This window comes from Lonchura striata, chromosome 3 (assembly GCF_050655825.1).
Source record: "Lonchura striata isolate lonStrDom1 chromosome 3, ASM5065582v1, whole genome shotgun sequence".
Classification (NCBI taxonomy): Eukaryota; Metazoa; Chordata; class Aves; order Passeriformes; family Estrildidae; genus Lonchura; species Lonchura striata.
Window position 1 is genome coordinate 32,358,080 of NC_140705.1, and position 20,292 is coordinate 32,378,371.

General features: G+C 34.3%; 1 protein-coding gene across 2 annotated transcripts in view; it reads right to left on the reverse strand.

The window, feature by feature from the left end:
- PHIP (PHIP subunit of CUL4-Ring ligase complex) overlaps positions 1–20,292 on the reverse strand; it is a 99,721-nt gene that overhangs the window by 2,275 nt on the left and 77,154 nt on the right. For both annotated transcript variants that reach the window (XM_077782322.2, XM_031504410.3), the window contains exons 25-39: positions 17,641–17,748; positions 17,124–17,248; positions 16,841–16,923; positions 13,661–13,772; positions 13,382–13,443; positions 11,702–11,857; positions 9,631–9,751; positions 8,010–8,135; positions 5,964–6,036; positions 5,528–5,578; positions 5,082–5,231; positions 3,483–3,635; positions 1,340–1,503; positions 583–863; positions 102–263 (exon numbers count right to left, since the gene is read on the reverse strand). In XM_077782322.2, the coding sequence (XP_077638448.1) occupies positions 102–263; positions 583–863; positions 1,340–1,503; positions 3,483–3,635; positions 5,082–5,231; positions 5,528–5,578; positions 5,964–6,036; positions 8,010–8,135; positions 9,631–9,751; positions 11,702–11,857; positions 13,382–13,443; positions 13,661–13,772; positions 16,841–16,923; positions 17,124–17,248; positions 17,641–17,748 (1,927 nt within the window). The remainder of the gene's footprint in view (positions 1–101; positions 264–582; positions 864–1,339; positions 1,504–3,482; positions 3,636–5,081; positions 5,232–5,527; positions 5,579–5,963; positions 6,037–8,009; positions 8,136–9,630; positions 9,752–11,701; positions 11,858–13,381; positions 13,444–13,660; positions 13,773–16,840; positions 16,924–17,123; positions 17,249–17,640; positions 17,749–20,292) is intronic.

Sequence of the window (20,292 nt, forward strand, 5' to 3'; positions counted from 1 at the left end):
TAATTTCCCTACCCCTAAATTACCACAACTAAAGTACAACACTATAGTCACTACATCAATAACTCTGAGGGTGGGGAGAAAGTTCCAAAGAAATTTGGTACCTTGTGGATTAACAGTGGAAGATTTTACTTTGCGCTTAATTTGCTTCTCTTTCTCAGGATTTTCTTTTGTGGAGTTATTCCTAGTGTTATGACTGCAATCAGATGGGGAAGGGTTTGATACGATACTCTGGTTCTTGGAATGTTTGGTTGAATTCTCCAGTACTAGAAGGATAAAAAGAAAACATAATTATCAATTCAAGTAGTTTATACTGCATTCAATATTGTTGGGCTAAAATTGAACTCATGTGCTACTACAAACAATTTGAGTCTGTGATCCAAAAGGGAGAAAGCTTTCTAGATAAAACAACATAGCCTAACTTGTTCAATTTTCCTCTGAAGAGCCTCAAAGGCCCATCAGTTTGAAAACAGAACCAGTCTTAGCTGAAATAAATATATCAGATTTCCAAAGAGCCAGTTTTATCTTTAAAAACATTAACAGTTTAATTAATAGAAAACCAAAACCAAAAGCACCCCAACTTGCCTGACTTTCCTGACCCTGCAGTAGTATTAGGCTTTGTAATTAAAGGCTTTATAGTTAAAGGCTTTGCTCCTGTAGAAGTAGATGGTTGCTCTGTAACAGCCACATCTGTGATCCCCCTATTGCTTCGAGTCCGCACGAGGGAGGAGGCCTCAGCGGCTTTTCCGTTCATCTGAGGCGGAGCGTGTCTCAATGCTGTCGACCGTGCAGGTGCAGAAGATGATGAAGTGGCAGAAGTTTCTGCCTTCAGCTGAGGTTTTATTAATCTCCTCTTCCTTTCAGGGCTGGAAAAGGAGTAACAATTTGTATCCTGGATGACCACCTTGTCATTTTACAGGAATAAATAAAATTAAATGCTAGTGTCTGAGATTGTGGGAGTAAAACAATCACCTCTGCATGAAGTATGTTAAAAATATGGCATTTACTGTGGAAATTCATGTAAGTTGTGAGCTTCTGGAAAGTGAATCTTTACAATAAATACTATAGTTATATGATAAAGCGTGATGCCATCACTATCCTAACGATGCTGTTTTACTGTACACATTTAGCAGTTATTTGAATTTTAAGCACTTACACTAGGATAGCTCTAAGTAAAGTTTAAAACTCTTCCACATCATAGGGACTTGCATGTCAAAGCTACCATTCTGCAATATAGGGAATAGTAAAGGAAGTATTAAGAAAAAAAACACACTAAGTTTTATTGTTTAGGTATGTCAAAATTTCACAGCATTTCATGAATACTGTAAAGGAATTAATGTACCTGGATGCAACACTACTGGAAACTGAACTGCTTCTGCTTCTTTTTTTCCTTCGTTTCTTTATTGTATTTCTTTTATGAAAGCGTAGGGCGGATTTATAATCTGATAAAATAGAACTTATGTGTTCTTCAAAGAAAGCAGAAAGGCGCAAGCTCATGCTGTAGATCTGAAAAAGAAAAGCCAGTAAACAAGCCTGATACCTTTCCAAAGCATCCCTTTACTTACTTATCACTGAACAACAGGTAGAAAAGTGAAAAGTGATTAATGTAGAAACATTTTAGGGAAATTTACAATCTGCCTCAATAAATATATGCTAATTCATGTGTAGGTTTGCTTTAACTATTTTCATGTTTTTGAAAATTGTATCACAACTGAAGATGACAGAAAAGGAAGAATTGGAAAAAACAGTCTTTCAACTGCCTTTCTAGAATGTACCCCTTTCTAGTTTCAACAAAAATTACAAAGAGAGATTCTCAATGTAATTTTGTTGTATCATACCTAGGGTCAAGAAATCTTATTTTTTGCTCTATTAACTTGCATCCTTATATCCTATACTTCAACACCAGTCTCTTACAGATGAATTGATACTGCAAGTAAGTTGGCTGCAACAGGTATAATAAATGTATTGAAATTATGTAGGTGCACATTTTTTCCCATCTCTTGGATGATTTACAGAGACTCCCAAATTCAGTTTAGATCACAAGTAATTATTTGAGCACAATTGCTATTAATTCTGAAATAAAAAACACAAAAGTGACCTGTCTAGGTACTTTGAGGAGACACAGCACCCTTTGTGCTGAAACACAAAGACAATATTGAACCAGTTCCTATTTAATGATACACCAAACCATCTGAGTGCCAGACTTGACAGTTTTGACAGATTCTGCACATGTTACTGGAGATAGCATGCAAAGGAATGTGTGTTTGAAGTGCCAAGCCAAGAAAAAAAGCTGATGACTTTAGGTCTACTGTTCGAGAAAGCATCAGTGACAGAAAGTAAGATACAAAACATAGTAAAATCATCACATTCAACTACATATTGCATGCACTGAAAGCACATAGGTTCTAGAATATTAAAACTCTTGACATAAGAACCTTCAACTTCTGAGTAAAGCAAAAAAAAAGACAAATTTATTACTATACCAGTCTGTTTGGAAGAAATATGAAAGAAATGAAAATGTCAAAAGAATCTATGAAACTACACAAAGCTAAAGATAATGTCAGATATGATAGGGCCAAGGAGAGAAAGAAAAGCCACAAAAGAATCCAGACCTGCCCCAAAAGCCCTGCCATTTGCTGCAACTGAAAGAGTGATTATTTTATGGGGTATGGCAGCCTCAACAGTGAGTGGGCCTGTCTGCTACTGACTGGAGAGTAATCACTGATCCTGATAGTTTCCTACTAAGAAATTTGTGCCTAAGCCTTAAAACAATGAAGTCCTAATGATTAACTTGCTATTCAGAACAGCCAAACATAAAAGCTGTTAATAATTCTGGTCTTAAAACCTAACACACATTAGTAAAAGAAAAGCTACACAGAAGCCTTGAACCCATGTAAATATGCATCAGATACTGCACCTACTATTAGCAGAACATCTCAGTACAAGGAGCTTTGTAAGGTGGTGCTTTAGAAAACTGTCCTGTTTCCCAGAAGTCCTAAGAGCTTCATTACAATCCTACTGCACAGCAGTGAACAGCACAGAATTTCAACATCCTATTCTGTCTATATCTGGGTATTTCAATTTTGGGCAACCTTCAAAGTAGAGAGGCTCCCTGTGTGTTTGTTCTGAAAATCTGGTTTCTTCCCCAAAATATCAGTTAAATTTCACTATTGTACTCATAATCCTGCTGCTACAGAACTTTTCTTCCATGTGATTTTCCATTTAGACTCACTTTCTAATATTTATTTTTGAAACACATATGCAGAACATCAGAACTTTCGGTATTTAAAAAACTCACATTCCTTTCTGTTGAAATACAAAGCTGTAATTGTTTCTCAGAAATATTAATATATTAAAATCAGAAATAATTAAACTTGTTTTTTAAGAACAATCAAATTACACTGTCTCTCTGCTTTTTTGGTCCTATATTTTTCAGATATAAGTGTTCTTTCAAACAACAACAATAGAAAAGAATAAAATCTTACCCTTGATCTTTTACTTGGTGTATAGGCCTTGGAATTGCTGAAAATAAGTCTCACATCTTTACATAACTCCATTGGTGACTCGTAGTTGCCAGCTTCCAGTGTTTCTCTAACAGTAGCAAAGTCCATAGGTGTGTCAATAATATCTCTATAATCCTGTTTGGAAATAGCAAAGCCATTTTTACAATTTTTCTCCCAAGCTTTACTGTATCATTTTCATTAGGACGAGTTTGATAAACCTGTTTAACCAAAATGTCCTCTTTAAATAGGTATGGAAGACTGCTGAAGACATTTTCCCCCTTTCCACTAATATACAACATACTTCCCTTGCAGACATACTCAGTAGGGTCAAAGTTAGAAGTTAACTGGTAGGTGATTTAATTCATTTTATAAACTGGTTTACTGAAACACAGAGCTCGGAAGTTTGTGTCCTGAGGGTTGCATTACTGACACACTGACATGAAGATAACAGTGATATGAAAGTGCGTCTACAAGCCTTCTAGGTGCCTTAGCAGCTCAAACTTAGGACTAAGACTAATACTGTTCTCACATTTTAGCTTTAAAATATGAAGTTTGAATACTTGAGCCTAATCAGAGGCTTATCACATCCTTTCTGAAACCTGAGCAGTTTCCCAAATAGAGACCTGACAATTTACGAATGTAATGAAGTATTAAAAACTCCACAGGCTTAGGTAGGACCCAAGTGAAGCCAATGACAAAATTTTTTTTCAGGATATGGAAGAAACAGAGACATGTTTATACAATAAAAAGCCTAAATACCAAATGTAACCAAAAAGTTTAAGTTAATCCATCAGAGTAAATAAAACCTGAAGGAGTGCCTCTGCATGTTAAACAGATTTGTGACACCAGGGAGCAGTGTGTTTCATGCCCAAGCCTAGTAGAGTGCTCTCTATCAGTTCATTTGAGGATCTCGAACACATAGAAACACTTGTAGTTGGCCACAGCATAAAGATTAGGCTACTTAAAAAATAATGGTACCCAGTGGCTGGAGAAGTGTCAAGACAGATCTACTAGTGACTTCTGAAAGAGAAGCATTTCTTTTCTCTAATTGAGACAGTTAATTTTGCCCAAGTGATTCACCCTGGGGTGATACTTTACAAAACTTAAGATATGCTAGAAGGAAAGCAAGAAAATCTTTCCTTTATTACATTAACTTTTCATATAATCTTACCTTTAGTTTTTATACTCTGAAATGAAACCAATGGTCCTTCAAAACACATCACATGCAGCAACCAAATATATGCATTTCATATATATGACCATTTTTCAATCAGAAAAGGAAAGATAACTTAATTGCAAAAGCTGTAATCTACTGAATAACATAAGCATCCCTGAATATAAAATACATTCCAACAAAAGTATCAAGAGAGCAGAAAAGTATTTTTTATTTTGAAATTAGTTGAAAAAAAACAGTAAATATTAAACAAGTGACAACAAAGTGCTGAAAAGCATTCTGTCACTACAGTTGCCTGAAGTTTCAATTGAAAGAACTGAAGAAATGGTCAAAATTTAAAAAAAAACAAACCGACCCACCACTTAACAACTGCATTATAACCAGTCACCTTGTTCTAAAATACTCACTGGATACTCAAGAAGATCCACCGGTTGTCGAAATGGTTCAGAGTCTTCGCACTGAAAAATGAGATTCAGCAGCTCCTGGCATTGCTTCTTCCATGACTGAATGTCGTATGACTGAGCCCTATTACGTAGTCGTCGCTTCGGCTGATGATCCTGAAAAGACAGTATTGCCTGGTATATATTAAATAAACTAGCTGCTTTTACAAAATCTAATGGAAGAATTACCCTACAGGATATAAATGAATTCACAACATGCAGTAGCACAGACAGAAATACCTTTACATAAAACAGTTCAGTAGAACAACACGTCACTAAGTTCAAAACTTTCAAAAACCTGAGATTACACAATACTAGAAATATTTCAGTTTTACATTTAGTTTTTAACAAATCCATTTTATCAATTGTAGCACTAAAAAATATCAATTAAAAAAAAATTTAAAAACATTCACCTTTCTTTTTCTAGTAGATGTCCCTGGCACATTTGTGTCTTTCTCTTCTTCCTTTGAGCAAGATAATGAGTCACATAAAAAGGTTAAAAAATATAAGCATATATGAGTAGGCGAATTCTTTTATATTTTAAACTTATAATTTGAGTCTCTACAGTCCTACCCCCATCCCTCTGAGAAGCATTTCATATGACTGTCAATCTCCCAGAAATCTAGCAGAAGCAGCATCCTCCAGCAAACTATTAAAGCTCTCTGCACTAAAGGAAGAGAAAAGGCTGGATTTCACCCAGTTTCTCAGCCGCCAAGAAGAAACATTGTACTGACAGAAAAGTACACTTCCGAGCAGTGACTGATACCAGCACTTTGGTCCTCCCCAGGACAGCCAGCAGTCTTGTTTCTCCAGTGTATCAATGCCAGCGCCCAAGACACAAGCACTTACCTCATCAGAGTCAGACAACACTTTCTTCTTCATTGCATTGTATAATGGAATTATGTCATAGCAGCTCTGGTCTCTGTAAAAAGGAACACAAGCTAACATTTATTTTCTATCATCACCTGTGGAATCAACTGTAATTTGCCTAGGAAACAAATTATTTATGAAGCTATTCCCAAATAAAATGAGAATGTGTTTTGTGCTATGTGAATACTAAGAGAACTGAAGTAATAAAGTCAAGCTAACCATCTGCTCAAAAAGTTGTAAAATATAGATGACTTAACAGTGTGAATATTTTAAAATTAAAAATCATAATCCTTTACCATGTATTTCTCAGCATCAGAAAAATCTAATCCTGTACTATATAAAAGGTTTGAGGCCCATTTAGCTTTGTAAGGTGCATTATAGTAAATTTATTGTACAAAATCACATCTTAGTAATTTAATTTAGCACTCACAATGTATGACATTTGAAATGCAAGTATGGAAGGACTAGCACTGTTATTGCACAAGCCTGCATAATTAAATCGGCAAAACACACTGATTTTCAATTCTTGATTAACATATAAAACTTCTTTACAGAGGAATGCTCAAAGGTGTTCTACTGTATACAAACCACTGGGCAGAAAAGTGGTTTGTAACACTTTTAGCACTTGTAACTGTAAACACACAGCAACTCCAGTCAGAATCAGAATCCCTAATACAGGCTACTGCCATTACCACTATAACAGCTGTAAGAGAAGGTAAAAAAAATTAACTGAAACACCCACCCCCCATTTTCAGCTCTTTAAGATACTTGGGTAATGTAAGAAACTAAGATGTATATTCTCAGAGGCATCTAGATATTTCATTCTCATTAGAACCATGGGCTTTATTTTCCATTGTCTAGGCCTTCTACCTTAAAGTTACAAACAAAATCTGGGCTTTCCATGACTTACTAGTTCACTTAAATTAGTATATTAATAGGCTCAAGCTATAGGCCATTATTAAGTAAGAATATCCAGGAATATCCACTAATTTAACTAAGCCAATTAAAAACATACGCTTTGAAAAACTCTAAGCTACATACACTTTGAAAAACACTGTGCTGCTTAATTAATCAGAAAAAAAACATGTAGGACAAAGATGTTAAAGAACAAAATTAGTAACAGAAAAGCCCTTTAGATGTATATCTGTTCCTGATGGTATATACTTCACTAAAACTTTTAATGTCTAAAGCAGTTAAGTGTTTTTCATTCTCCAGCAATTATCAGAAATCACAGGCACTGGAGAAATTGAAGATTTATTTATGGACTCAAAGTCCTAGATTTCCAAATACTAAACAGAGTTGTAATGTTTTTTAAGAACACATAAAAATAAAAAAGAACTAGATTCAATTTAACACTGACAAACTAAATAATTAAAAACATCACCATTTTTGTTAAACAAATGAAGTATCTTGCTGTATCTACAAGGTGGAAACAGCAGTATTTATTATGTATGAGCAAACCAAGGCTGTGGGCACAGCAAGTTCTTACAAGCTTCAGCTCTGTAGATGTGTCGACTGACTGAAAAATCTTACAATACCTGTCATTGAGTTTGTCTATAGATAATAATAGAATGCTTGAAAGACAGCTACAAGTTCAGTTGACTACAAAGCCTTTAATTTTTACTTTGCATACATATAAAACATCATTTTCAAACCTATTATAAATTATAATCTAGATTTTAGAATTATTTTAACATAGCCAGTATTCAAACTCAAAATTATAACTCCTAACTTACCAATGAATATATCTGTAAGTCCATGAAGATACTCAAACCCATTTTTATCATTTAGGAGAAAGTCTCTCAAAATAAAATGCCATGCCAATCTATGACACTCAATGTATTATAAAACTAGTTTTGAAAACTTATGAATTCTTTGTCAACATAAGCTCTATTCTCTTCTGCCCCAACAGCAGACAACAGGTTTATTTAAAGTGCAGAACTATCTTACTTTAAAATTCAGATCTAAAAAGGTTCTTAGCTTGGTAAGAGATAGGAATAACAACAGACCTACTAAGCAACTCACTTTATGAAGTGTAGAAGAAGATCTGTGACAAATTTGGCAGATTTGACAATAGGACTTCCAGGTTCATTAAAGGTGCGAGTATTGTGTTCAATGTACCGGACTTCCCACATTAACGAAGAAAGGCGCCTGTACCAAAACAGTTGGAGGAAAAGAAAAGGAAAAATAAATAAGGACAATTTCTAGCAATGTATATTAACAGGGGAAAAAGCGTTACAGCCTTCTTCTCATTCACCATTGTTTTCCCTTACATCAGAAAACGTGCATATTGGATATGCTGCCCTAAGTGACCAGCAGCAGGCAGCTTCCTCTGGCTTCCCATTCTTATGTTATATTCTATGGTAATCTATACAAATGGCTTTAAGAACATACAGCTGACACCCCTCAGGAAAACTCAGCTGTGACACTTCCGTTTTTATTTTTCCTTTACGATATATATAACCCATCCTACATAACCTTTGAATTCAGTTAAGGATTAACAATATAGTAATAAAAATGTTGTAGAGTATACCTTTTTCTGACAGAAAACAATCAGATTTCCCCTGATTAATAACCTAAATGCAGAATAGCCACATTATAAAAAATGATGCACAAAAGCAGAATAACTGAAAAAATAGATCCAAGTTGAAAAGAAAAAAATATAGTAAAGATTGACAGCATCAAAGTTTTAAGGTAAACCTCATGAAAAACCACCAAAAATCAAAAGTGATCTAAAGAATCTACTAACTGTAAAAAAAAAAATATATAAAAATCACTGCAAAGCACAACACAGTGTGGTCACTTGCTACCTAACTAAGCCTCAGCAATATTACAAACTAAAAAAGCCCATTTATTGAAGGTGTGTTGATTACAAAAAATAACTGTTTACTCTTTTGATAAGAGAAACAAAATCCAGCAAAAAGTTCCCTCCACCTGACAGCAAAGCAGTGCATTGTAGAAGAGAAAGCTGGATTACCTCATATGACACAATAAACATAGAATTCAGTATTGCAATTTTGAGGTGCTATTTTGAAAATTAAAAAGCATTGCTATATATAGATATTTACTAAAAAAAAAAAGGAGAAAAAACCCACAGCAACTGCAATCACAGTTTAGGAAAACATCAAAACAGTATCAAAAAGCATAAACTTTTTTTTGTTGTTGTTGTACAACAACTCAAAAGTTCAACAACAATAATTTAAGAAGTCATATTCTGTGTAGCTGCTTAAGTGATGCAAGAATATTTTTAAAGAATATCAGGACAAAAAACCACTTGAGATATTTCTAAGATTTCTCTTATTAAAATTAATTTGAAAATTATTAATTATTACTTTAAAAAATTATTAAGTGGAAACTTTATTCTTTGGACCAAAAGTCACTTTGCTAACCCTGCAATTTGAATCTCCAATGGAACAAGTAATTTGTATAACCAGGAATTTGAATGCCATGTAGTTATAAAATCAATTTTGGAGATGCTCAATCCTTATTTGAGTTTTAGAAAATGGAAACCTAGACCAAGGATAGAAGATGAAAGGAAGTAAAAGTGCACACCCGTGTGCACCTCCTAGTTTGGTATGACAAGACAAAGAGCTACCAAAAATACAGCTGCTGGTAGATCACAGCAGAGCTGAGACTTGGGTCTAACCTGTAAAATCTGCTTTCCAGTCTTTGCTTAATGGTACTGAGGTCTGTGGGATACGCCACAACAGTGCAATACATTGGGTAAGCCTGAAGATCCACTGGTGCCACAAATGGAGAAGCAATATCTAGATGAAAAAAAAACACCAAACAAACCACAAAACCCCCAGTTGTTATATATCACAAAGTTCTATAGCAGTTTCAAGAGTCACCCGCCTGCAACATAAGCTATTCCTTCATGTTTTAAATGCACAGCAGTTTCCCAAAAATAAGAGTAACTAGATATTCCAAATTATTTCTGGTATTCTATTTAGAGTACTTGCTGAGGTTGTGCTGCACATCCCATTGCTGCAGTGACTGGGTGTTATGCATGAAGCACCACACTCCCCAAAGGCATCACAAATACGCATTCGAAATATACACATTTGAAAAGTCTAAAAATTATACACAGAGTCTAAAAATTATACACAGATGAAGGCATGCAATTCAGTATCATTATTTACAGCACAGGCTCATTTCATTTTGCTTTATACTGCCACTCTCACATCTTTAAACAAAGCAATACATTACATTCCTGCCATTAAAGTTACAGTGCTATTTCAGCCTCTGTAATTGTGGGTAAAATCCACGCTCAAAGGAAAACAGAAACACTCTCTCCTGTCCGTACCTAAAAGCAAAGAAGCCTTCCAAAACCAATCCAATACAGTGCTAGAGGACTGCTGAGCAATTTAAGTCTGTGCACCTAAACTTCCTTGCTTCTTCCCTCCTGTACTTAGAATCATCCTGAGAGCTTAGACACATCATTCTAACATCTTGTATCTCAAGGGAAAATACTGTAATACAAAACCATAAAATCACCTTTAGAAGTCTTGTAAGTCTTTACAAACAGAAAATGTGCTGCTGCTAAGAAGACTGCTCTTCTTCTAAAATGTTCTTCTAAAATGTTTAGTTACTCTTTTGAATGTTCTAGCAACTGCTACTTTGTACCAATGCACCACACCTGCTACAGCCAAATTCCAAACTAAGTGGTCTGCCATACACCATAATGCAAAATGTAAAATTATTACTCTTAGATGGCAGAGCAAAACATTTCATTTCCTCAGTTTTTTTTTTTTTAATAAATCTCTAATTTGTTCTACTACACTGTACAGATAACTCCTTTGTTTAAGAAGCAAAGGGAGGCTTCTTATGCAGTATGTCATCAAAGAAACCATATAGGATATACAAGTGATCAGAATTATTTTAAGAGTTAAGAGGTTTTGGGCTTTTTTTGAAACATAAATCTTACCTTGTGCTTCAAAAATCAGTTAAATGAAGTATCTGTAACTTTTATATTTAATGCACGACCACTGTTAGCCCAAAACCTAAGACTACTGATTGAACACCTTTTGATCCCCATAGACAGACAGAAAACTTATAATTCAGCCTCTGTTTACTGATAGATCTCCAGCCAGACATCCATCTTTGATCAGGTAAATTTTGCAGCAATGTGTTGAACATTTTAACAATTACTTTTTCAGAAACTGCCAGTAAAGAATTGCTCCACAACCAAATAGCAAGTAGCTTTCCTAAGGTAAATTACTTTTCCCTCAACATTTTGCATAATTAAGGAAATGTGGGGAAGAAATCAGGAATTAGAAGAGGCTAATTCAGGGAAAATCCACACATAGTATCTAAGTAAATCTATGCTTTTTTCTCCCCCACCATGTGTCTGTAATTTAGTTAATATTCACTTAATCATAAAGGTTTTAATTTTAACCCCAACATGAGATTCTGGTGGCTAAAGTTAAAAAAATCAAGTAATTTGCTTTTGACATATAAAACTCACACCCCTAGCATATGTCAAATTATCTACCAAAAACAACAGTTAACTCAGGAAACAGGAAAAAAATGTAGGTTTGTAAGTACTAACTATAAAAAAACTTCAAAAATGTTCAACGAGAAAGTTTTGTTCCTGTTAATCAAAAAGTTAAATGTGTATTTTATCACATTCATTTTAGTAATTTCAGAAGTGCACATGATTATAGTCTGAAAAACAAACCAAACCAAAAACATTTCCCATATTATTCAGAATTTACCTAGAGTCATAAGTTGGTTTATCCCTGCAATAATTCTGTCACACTCTTCATCTCGGGTCCTGGAACCCCACTCTCCATCCAGAGGTTTGTAGAGGAGTGTTCTACGTTCATCGTCAGTTAAAGGAACACTAGTTCCCAGTACTTCTGGAAACACAGCTGGAATGTAATATGAAAATTAAATAAAACATAAATGTCTGTATCTTGTGTAATACTTATACCTGTAAATCAAAGATACCATGAAATAATTTTTATAAATGCATAGTTCTTGTTTTGCTCAAAGACATTTTGAACATATCCAGTATCCTTTGTGTATATTATTCTGTGTTACATTTAAATCCTTACAATGCAGTTTAGTGTAGAGGTCCTCCCTGAAGATTCATCCTCTTCCAAATACTAATAGTAAAATTTATTTTAAAACCAACTAAGACGCTCATTTATCACAGTTAAAACATGTGTTTTGGTTTTGGAGTTATTCTGTATTTAAAAGCCAGTATTCTTGGAAATAAGTTATTTTGGTAAGGAAAATAACTTTTCCAGATAGAGTTTAAGATAACTTTGACATTGCTGCTAAAACATTCTCCAGGTAGTGGTTCTACATTGCCACAGTTTGGATTTCAAATCTAAAACCACAGTTTCTGAGTATGCAAATGAATAGTGCTATCCCCCTAGCATCCTTGAGGACCTGCCAATTTTGACAATTTATACTGTAACAGCAGATTTTTAAAGTATGAGGTTAAACAGTCCTCTTAACAATCTTTAAGAAGGAATAACAAATGTTGATATTAATGAATATAGCAAAAAGATCAGGTTCAGGTTTAGTTATCTTAATCAGTACTATTCTTTATCTGAAAATGTTTTTTTCCTTTTTTAAGACAACAGGAATTGGCCTCTACTAAAAAGTAAACAGGGGCAGTCTATTTTAATTATTTTAATCATGTTCTCACTCTTAACACCTGTATTTTACTTATGACAAAGAGGTGCCCATTAAAAAAAGGATCAAACCAAAATTAAAAGTAGAAATTAACACAATTACAATTAAAATAATTATGAATTATTTATGCTTACTTTCGAGAGACAGTATTATCAAATGTTTCATGGAAAACACAAGGAAAAAATGCTGATTCTACTTCGCATTTTAACCTGAGTTCTGTGAAGTCTTAGAAAAACTCAACCAACCAACTGTGAACATGTGAACAGTGTCCATGCTATGCTGTCCACTCTGCAGCATGGGTATCTGCTACATGTGCTGGGCCAGAGGGGGAGAAAGATCCTGCTATTACCAAACTCTCTCACAGGCACAGGCTGCATCTGCAATGCACTGAATGTTTGCAGGAATGCTGACATATCTTAAAGCAGACAGTTTCCTCAAGCTCACCTAGGGTATGGGTTTATCTTCCTAACTGTACAAAGAGTTAAGTTTAACTGTACATTATCTATAGCACTTTTTGTATTATTTCTATTTTCATTATCACTCTGTTTATCAAGCATGGCTGTTTTTTCACAGTTCTTTTATCTTGGCTTACTTAGTAATTGATTTAAAGATATTCTTTAAATGCAACTGTTTGTGGACCTTCCTCCCATTCCCCCCAAAAACCAGGATTTTTTATGTAAAACCATATAACAATTTTTTTCTTCTTAAAATACACTTGTAAAGCAAATTATATTATTTAGGTAACATACCATTACTTGGTATAAGCTCCATGTCCCAAGGGCTCATCTTCTCAGTATCACTATTGTCCCAGCTTAAAAATAACCACACTTCAATTATCTACTAATATTGCTTCAACAATTTAATTATTTAATGTTTAAAACAAAATTTTAATTTATAAACCATAGAACATTATAATAAACTGGTACAACAAGATGCATGACTCAATTTAGTGAAAGTAAGTTTCTCAGTCAGTACTTCAAATTAAATAACTAATTAACATAAAGAAGATTGAAGATAAATTTGCTAACCAGACATTGTAGCACTGAAATAAGCTATCAGGATAATCAGGCTGAAGAGGTTCCTGGCTGTCAATTGTTCCAAACCACCAAGCATCATCTATCACTGACCTGAAACGATCACCTAAGAACAAAAAATAATTTCATCAATATAAGGCATGTTACCCTCCCAGAAAAGCAGGTTTAGATCTATCTGGCTTGATCTTGAATACAGAAATCCTTCTGAACATTTACAGCCTCAGCAGGAAATCATGAGTCAATGCTAGTTAAAAACTATTAAATTCTTTCTGAAGATTATTTTTTAACTAAAATTAAAGTTAATATGGCATTTTAGAAAAATAATGATTTGCAAATCTACCTACGTATTCTTAACTTATGAGTTTATTTCTTAATTTAATATAAAGGTAAGACATTTCAATGCTTTAAGACTCCTTTAAAACTCAAATCTTTGCATTAAATACTACATGCTACCTTAAAATAACTGAGCACTATGACACTTCTGTATGGGGAATATTTTACAAGCTGCTGAGCTCATCCTCCTTAGTTTCTGAAGTGCTTTTTCAGCAATGCAAATGTAACTCAAGAGGTTAATTCTCTTTACTATGCAGGCAATCTGACTGATAATAGAATAAAATTTATTAAAGCTCACTCAAAAGGTTAGCAAAGTAATTTACTGTGACTTGCAATGGCTTCACTACCACAAAGCATTCACACAGCTGAGAAAAAAGGTCAGAAGCATTATTAAAAAAAAATTACACATGCGAGTGCATGTATTACAGACCATCATAAATGCTAACATTTCCTACAACACATGCCACAAAATTAAGAAACTATTTTAGTGTAGTATTCAGTTCAATACAAGAAAAAATGTAATTTAAGCCTGAGATTCCAAGAACTACACATTTTATGTGGGATTTGAATATATACACACTCTCAGCTGCTGCAGTATTTGTTCAATTTCAATACATCCACCCTCTGCCCAAATGCTTGCTGAAGTTGTCTGAAATAATAGGAAGTAAATATAGTCTCAAAAATGGTCTGCTTTCTTTACTGCATTTTTTTTTTAAAGATTGAATTTAATGGATAAGTAATTCGGGACTATTATAAAGCTTCTATTAATAACCCTAATTGTGCTGAATAGAACCAAGTAAACCAGAAATATCTGAAATGCAAGATCAAAAATGTAAATAAGGGCTGATGCTTTATTTTGAAAGAAAAATTTATTTTCTGAAGAGCTATAAAATTAGTTTTCCAATATGGCCTTTCCTAATGATCAGTTTTACAAAGAAATATTCATAGGTACAACTAGGAGTGACTTCACTGAGCTGGATATTAAGCAGATCAAAACCACTTAAAGAGGCATATACGGGTAGCTGCTTGTAAGTTCTCAAGAGCCACAGCATTCCTACAGACAGAATGCTAAAGCAGAAAACAGCATGAGTGAAAGAACCATCTCCTGAATCTCTACTTTCCCCATGTCCTCTGTGCTGCCTCATCTATGCACAGAGCAGTCCAAAGTCTCTCAGAAGTCAGCTCTAGTGCAGTTTTCCAGAACTGAGTATCCCTGCATAATGCTCACCTGAAAATAACAAAAAATGTATGTGGAACTCACAGTGGCTGCTATGTAAGAGACAGGTATGAACACCTCTCTAAGACATGTAGTATTCCTGAAGTTGCAGGAATACTACTGGAATAGCTTTTAGCCCAAGTAATAAACTTGAAGTTTAACTATAGTAAGACAAAGATATGCAGTAAATATAATCTGAATGCAAGTAAGAACCTGTAATTTCAAATTTTATGTTTGTTCCTTCTAAAAGGATTCATACATTAATATAAACTTAATATTAAAAATATAAAAGATAAATAAATATTCTTTCCTAAAACAAAGCAAAAACAACAACAAAAATTCACATTATTTGCATTGGAATCTTGATAACAGGTCCTGGTACTTCCAATACTTTCTGTGTAGCTTAGATTTATTCCAGACTGCAAATTTCTTGAAATACAGTACCAGCTCAGGAAGCCTGGCTAGGCTGTTCACAAACAAACTATGGCAATCATTCTGCTGCTGCAATGATTTTGTGCAAAAATGTGGCAGAGGAGGACAAGAGCACAGATCCATAACCATGAGGAAGGAGCAAACTTAGCGACCTATTAGTAGATCTTCATCAACCTTGTCACTCATGAGATCTTTAAAAAACTAAAATGATCTTTGAGAAGAAATCAAGATTTACATTTCTCATTGGATCAGAAGTCTAGGGTGTTTACCAAATTCCCTATAGAACTGAAGAGGAGCTGTCTTTTCAGACAACATAGCATGAAGTATGAGATGATATGGAACTTATTCCTATGGCATCATGTAATTTATACATTATAAAATACCCAACCTCAGGATACTGCTGAGGCATACAACCTAAGGACATCAAAAGACAGGAGATTAATTAATTCCATTGCTGAAAGGTAATCTTTGTCATCATACGGAAAAGATGACTTGGAAAGAGATCTGACTGGAGGACGTACCACTCATGGGCATTGTTCCAGTATCCAGTACTCCAAAATAACTGGGCACAGACAAAGTAAAAAGAATCCAAGTCATTCCCTCATCACTTGGCAGCAAATTACAACTATATATGCTTCAGTGAAGCTGAACCACAGGATTTAGAAAAGAATTCAAAAAGTATAAGAAGATGGAAAGAGCATTATTTTTGTACAATCTAGACATCAATTTGCAATTTTTGAAAAAGTATTCCCATGTTTTCAGCAGAAACTTTAGAAATTGGTAGAAAATAATCCTAGTAGCAATGTAGTTGTGAGGGCCTTCAATTAAAAAAAAAAGAGATACAATATATAGGCTGCAAGAAGTTATTAGCTAGCAATAAACACCATATTTCTAAAACATATCCCTAACTATTCTCTCTACAAATATACAACTGAAATTTTCTTTGCACTTTCTTTTAAAGATCACATGCACTGTTTTGTTTCCTTGCTGCAAATTATTCTAGTTCCTTTGGTCAAGGACTAAGTAGAACTCCCCAGCTAAATATGGGCAGAGGTTACTCTCCGACTTCACCATAATATTAGGATTGCTTTACCATAACCTACTTTTAAGAAAGTTATCACGAAAATAGGTAGACACTTAGGAAAAAAAAAAATCAAACAAAACCACAGCACACAACTTTCCCCACAACTCACCTATATTCCATCGCCTATGCTTTGCATCATCAAATTGTTGCCTCAGAACTAGGAAATCTATGACATCTGGCATATCATGGTACCTAGTTACAACAGAACACACAACTATTAAGCAATAAAACAGCAAAAGCATAACATAAAGCACACAAAACCACTTTGAAATCAACACTTCAAAAGCACAAGGTCAATATTAATGTTATAATTTAGCTTTCAACTTCAGCACTCCCCTGTCCATCCCCTGCCAAGAAAACCCCCAATTTGCATACAATATTGCTTTCCTTACTTCATGGTGAAGGCTCCTCCAGTCAGTTTACCCGTATCAGGGTCAAGAAAAGCTAGTTTAAGACAGCAGAGAGTAGGCAATCCCACTTCATACTTAATCCCAACTATTTTCATCAGCTCTTGCTCCTAGAATAAACAAAATACTATGTATCACCACTGAAGTTAATTGAAATAGCTTTCTGAAACATGAAAACATGGTTATATTGAATGTTCTCTATTTCTGCCAGATCACATAAAAATCAAGAATCTGAAATTTAGTATTCCACAATGAGCTATTATGTCACAATGCAATGTTTGAAAAATATTTTGCTATGAAGTATAACCACCTTATCTGCTCAAGCTGATACAAAAAGTAATAAAGTTTAAGGTCTGATTTAATTTGACTAGTAAATTAAATCTTTCCCCTTATCTTACAATATTAAGAGCACTAGATTTATTTGCCTAAGGCACTTACTTCCATGTTAGTTTCTTTTTTTTTTAATATTAAGATATAAACAAAAAAGAAAAAGAAGTCATACCCGCAATTCCATTTTATGCCATGGTTGTTTCTTGGGATTAATATTATAAATTTTGTTCTTCTTGGCCATTACAACATATGCTTCATGACCTTGTCGAAAATAGTAAACCTAAAAGTGAAATGTGACAGTTATCCTATCTAGTTCATCAACTTTTCAGTCTGTTTTCCTGCCAAAGTCATGGGTCCTCAAAAATTAACTGGAGGAAAATTTTAAAAGCTATTATAGAAACATTTACCAAAAAAAGCAGGAAAGACTTAGAACATTTTCTGTATGAGCAAAATACCCTAAATTACTCATGAGTGAGATCAACAAAATCAGTAACAAAACCATCCATTTATCATGGCACCATAGAGCAATTCAATGACAGCAACAAGAATTCCACATCACTGCAAGACAGCCCTAAGTTAACAATCAAGTTTCACTAAATTCACTATCTAGCTTATCTTTTTTGAACAAGAAATATATTCTAAAAGGAAAAGTCTGTTATTGTTCTGGTAAGATTTTGGTGTTTGCTTCCATATGACTGAAAAAATAGCCTAACAAAGGCCTGAACAAACTAAAATAGACATTTCCAGTGCTTATTAATTATTTTTAATCCTTTTAGTATAAATTTCCATGGTTGAGACATCCAGAGTCTAATCCAGTTCTGCTTTGATCTTGTATATCATACCATACCATTATAAGCCACCACTGTAATGAGTTAGTGAGCTGAAACCCATAAACGTGTATTCAAGGAATGTATTTGAAATGTGAAACAGAGGTTCCACAAATGAGTTAGAACAAAGATCTGATAAATGGCTGTATTCTTGGTACAATTTATGCCAAATAAAAGTTCCTCTTCAAATGTCCCAACATGTGATTTCCATCTAATAGCACAAAGGAAAGATAGCTTTAATTTAAACGTCCAATACAACAAAAAAAAAGTAGAGCAGAAATCACTCCAAGTTTTAAAATACACAAATAAACACACTAATATTTATATTTCTAGCTACTTTCTAAAACTCTTGTATCATAAAACATTATAAAGAAGTCTTTGCTGGCTTTCTACATTAACAGGTACTGAACTCGGTGTCATGTGGCAAATTTTATCTTTTGTTAAATGGAGGACTCAGCACTACATTTTTTAAAATCCCTGTTTTTAGAGTATTCAATATGCGTAATATCCTCATAGGGACAAAACATACACCAGCTACAAAAGGCATGAAAGCAGTGAGAATCTCCTAGGCACTGTCAGAATCTATCTGTCAGAAAAAGGAACAGAGGCTACTGAGACACATCTGAAGGCAAATTTACATTACACTCTCAACATTGTGATGATTGTTTCCCATACATTCCAGTGAATTAAAACAGAAAAAGTGTACAGGCTACAAGCAATCTCTGCTACACTTAGTGTTTCTGCTAAACCACTACATAAATTCAACCCACTGTTTACCTAAGTGAAATATTCTTTATTTTGCAAATGACTAAGCATTCAGTCTTCTGACAGAACAACAAACTGGAAAGATATCTGTGGAAAAAAATAATGTATTTTCACAGGAAATAATATTTTTATTATTGATGAATTCCTGCTTCTGCATGTTTGTTGTAGTACCCAGACAAAACTGGTTTTTGTGTTAAGGGCAGAACACTACAACAAACATGCTTTGTATTTGTATATTTAGATGATGAAGTCTCAACCCCATCTCTCTGGTGTGTTTCCACCGTTCCTCAAGACACAGGGCAGAGATCTGTAAACAGCACTATTCAGAAAGCGAAATGGGATGGTATGTGTTATTCTTATACACTAAGTGTAACTAAATATAGCACTACTGTTTTTTTTACTTGTTTGTACAGCTTGAGAACAGATTTTAAATATAACTCCCCCAAAATCTTATAAAACTTATCTACTATCCAACAAAATGTTGGAACGCCACACCATATTTTTTCTCACAACATTCCTCTAATTAAACCAACCCTTTATTTCTGTGAATCTCAAAAGTAACTTTCTAGAATAATAATTTCTTTTCACGTTAAGTAAATCCAGGGCAAGTATCAAAGGTGAAATTTCAGACAGAGCAGCTGGATTACAAACATACTCTCTATTGGTGCAATTATTGCTACTTTCTAGGCACAGGACACAAAACTTCCTGATTTCCCACATAAAGCATTTTCAGCACAAGTAGGTACCCTACTTAGATATTCCTAGTACACACTGTACATGGTATTCAGCAGGTGCCAAATCAAACACAACTGTTTATCTTACTAAACCAATATGATGGTAAAGTCTCCTGAGTCTCCTTGGCTACTTCACTGTATCCAGATGGTATCAGGCACCAAATATATTTATTTGGACTTGATCTTTTGAACAGCAGAGTCTCCAAAACATGCTTCCTGGAGGGTATCAATCCATAAGCATTCTTTCTAGCTGCAACTCTCAACTTGAAATGCTCTTTCCTTCCCTCACTAGGCTTTGTTGATGTAATTTTTGCATAGCTGTGCTGTGAACTGGATCAGGGAAGTGATCCAGTAAAAACAAAACTGCTTGCACATACAACCTCTGTTCCTGATTCTGTTTCTGAGGTGGTGCCCACAAAAAGCTTTAGCTTGGGAACAAAGTTAATCAACTTTGCCACCATGTCAAGTATTTCTCCAACAGCATTCTGAAGCTGTGAA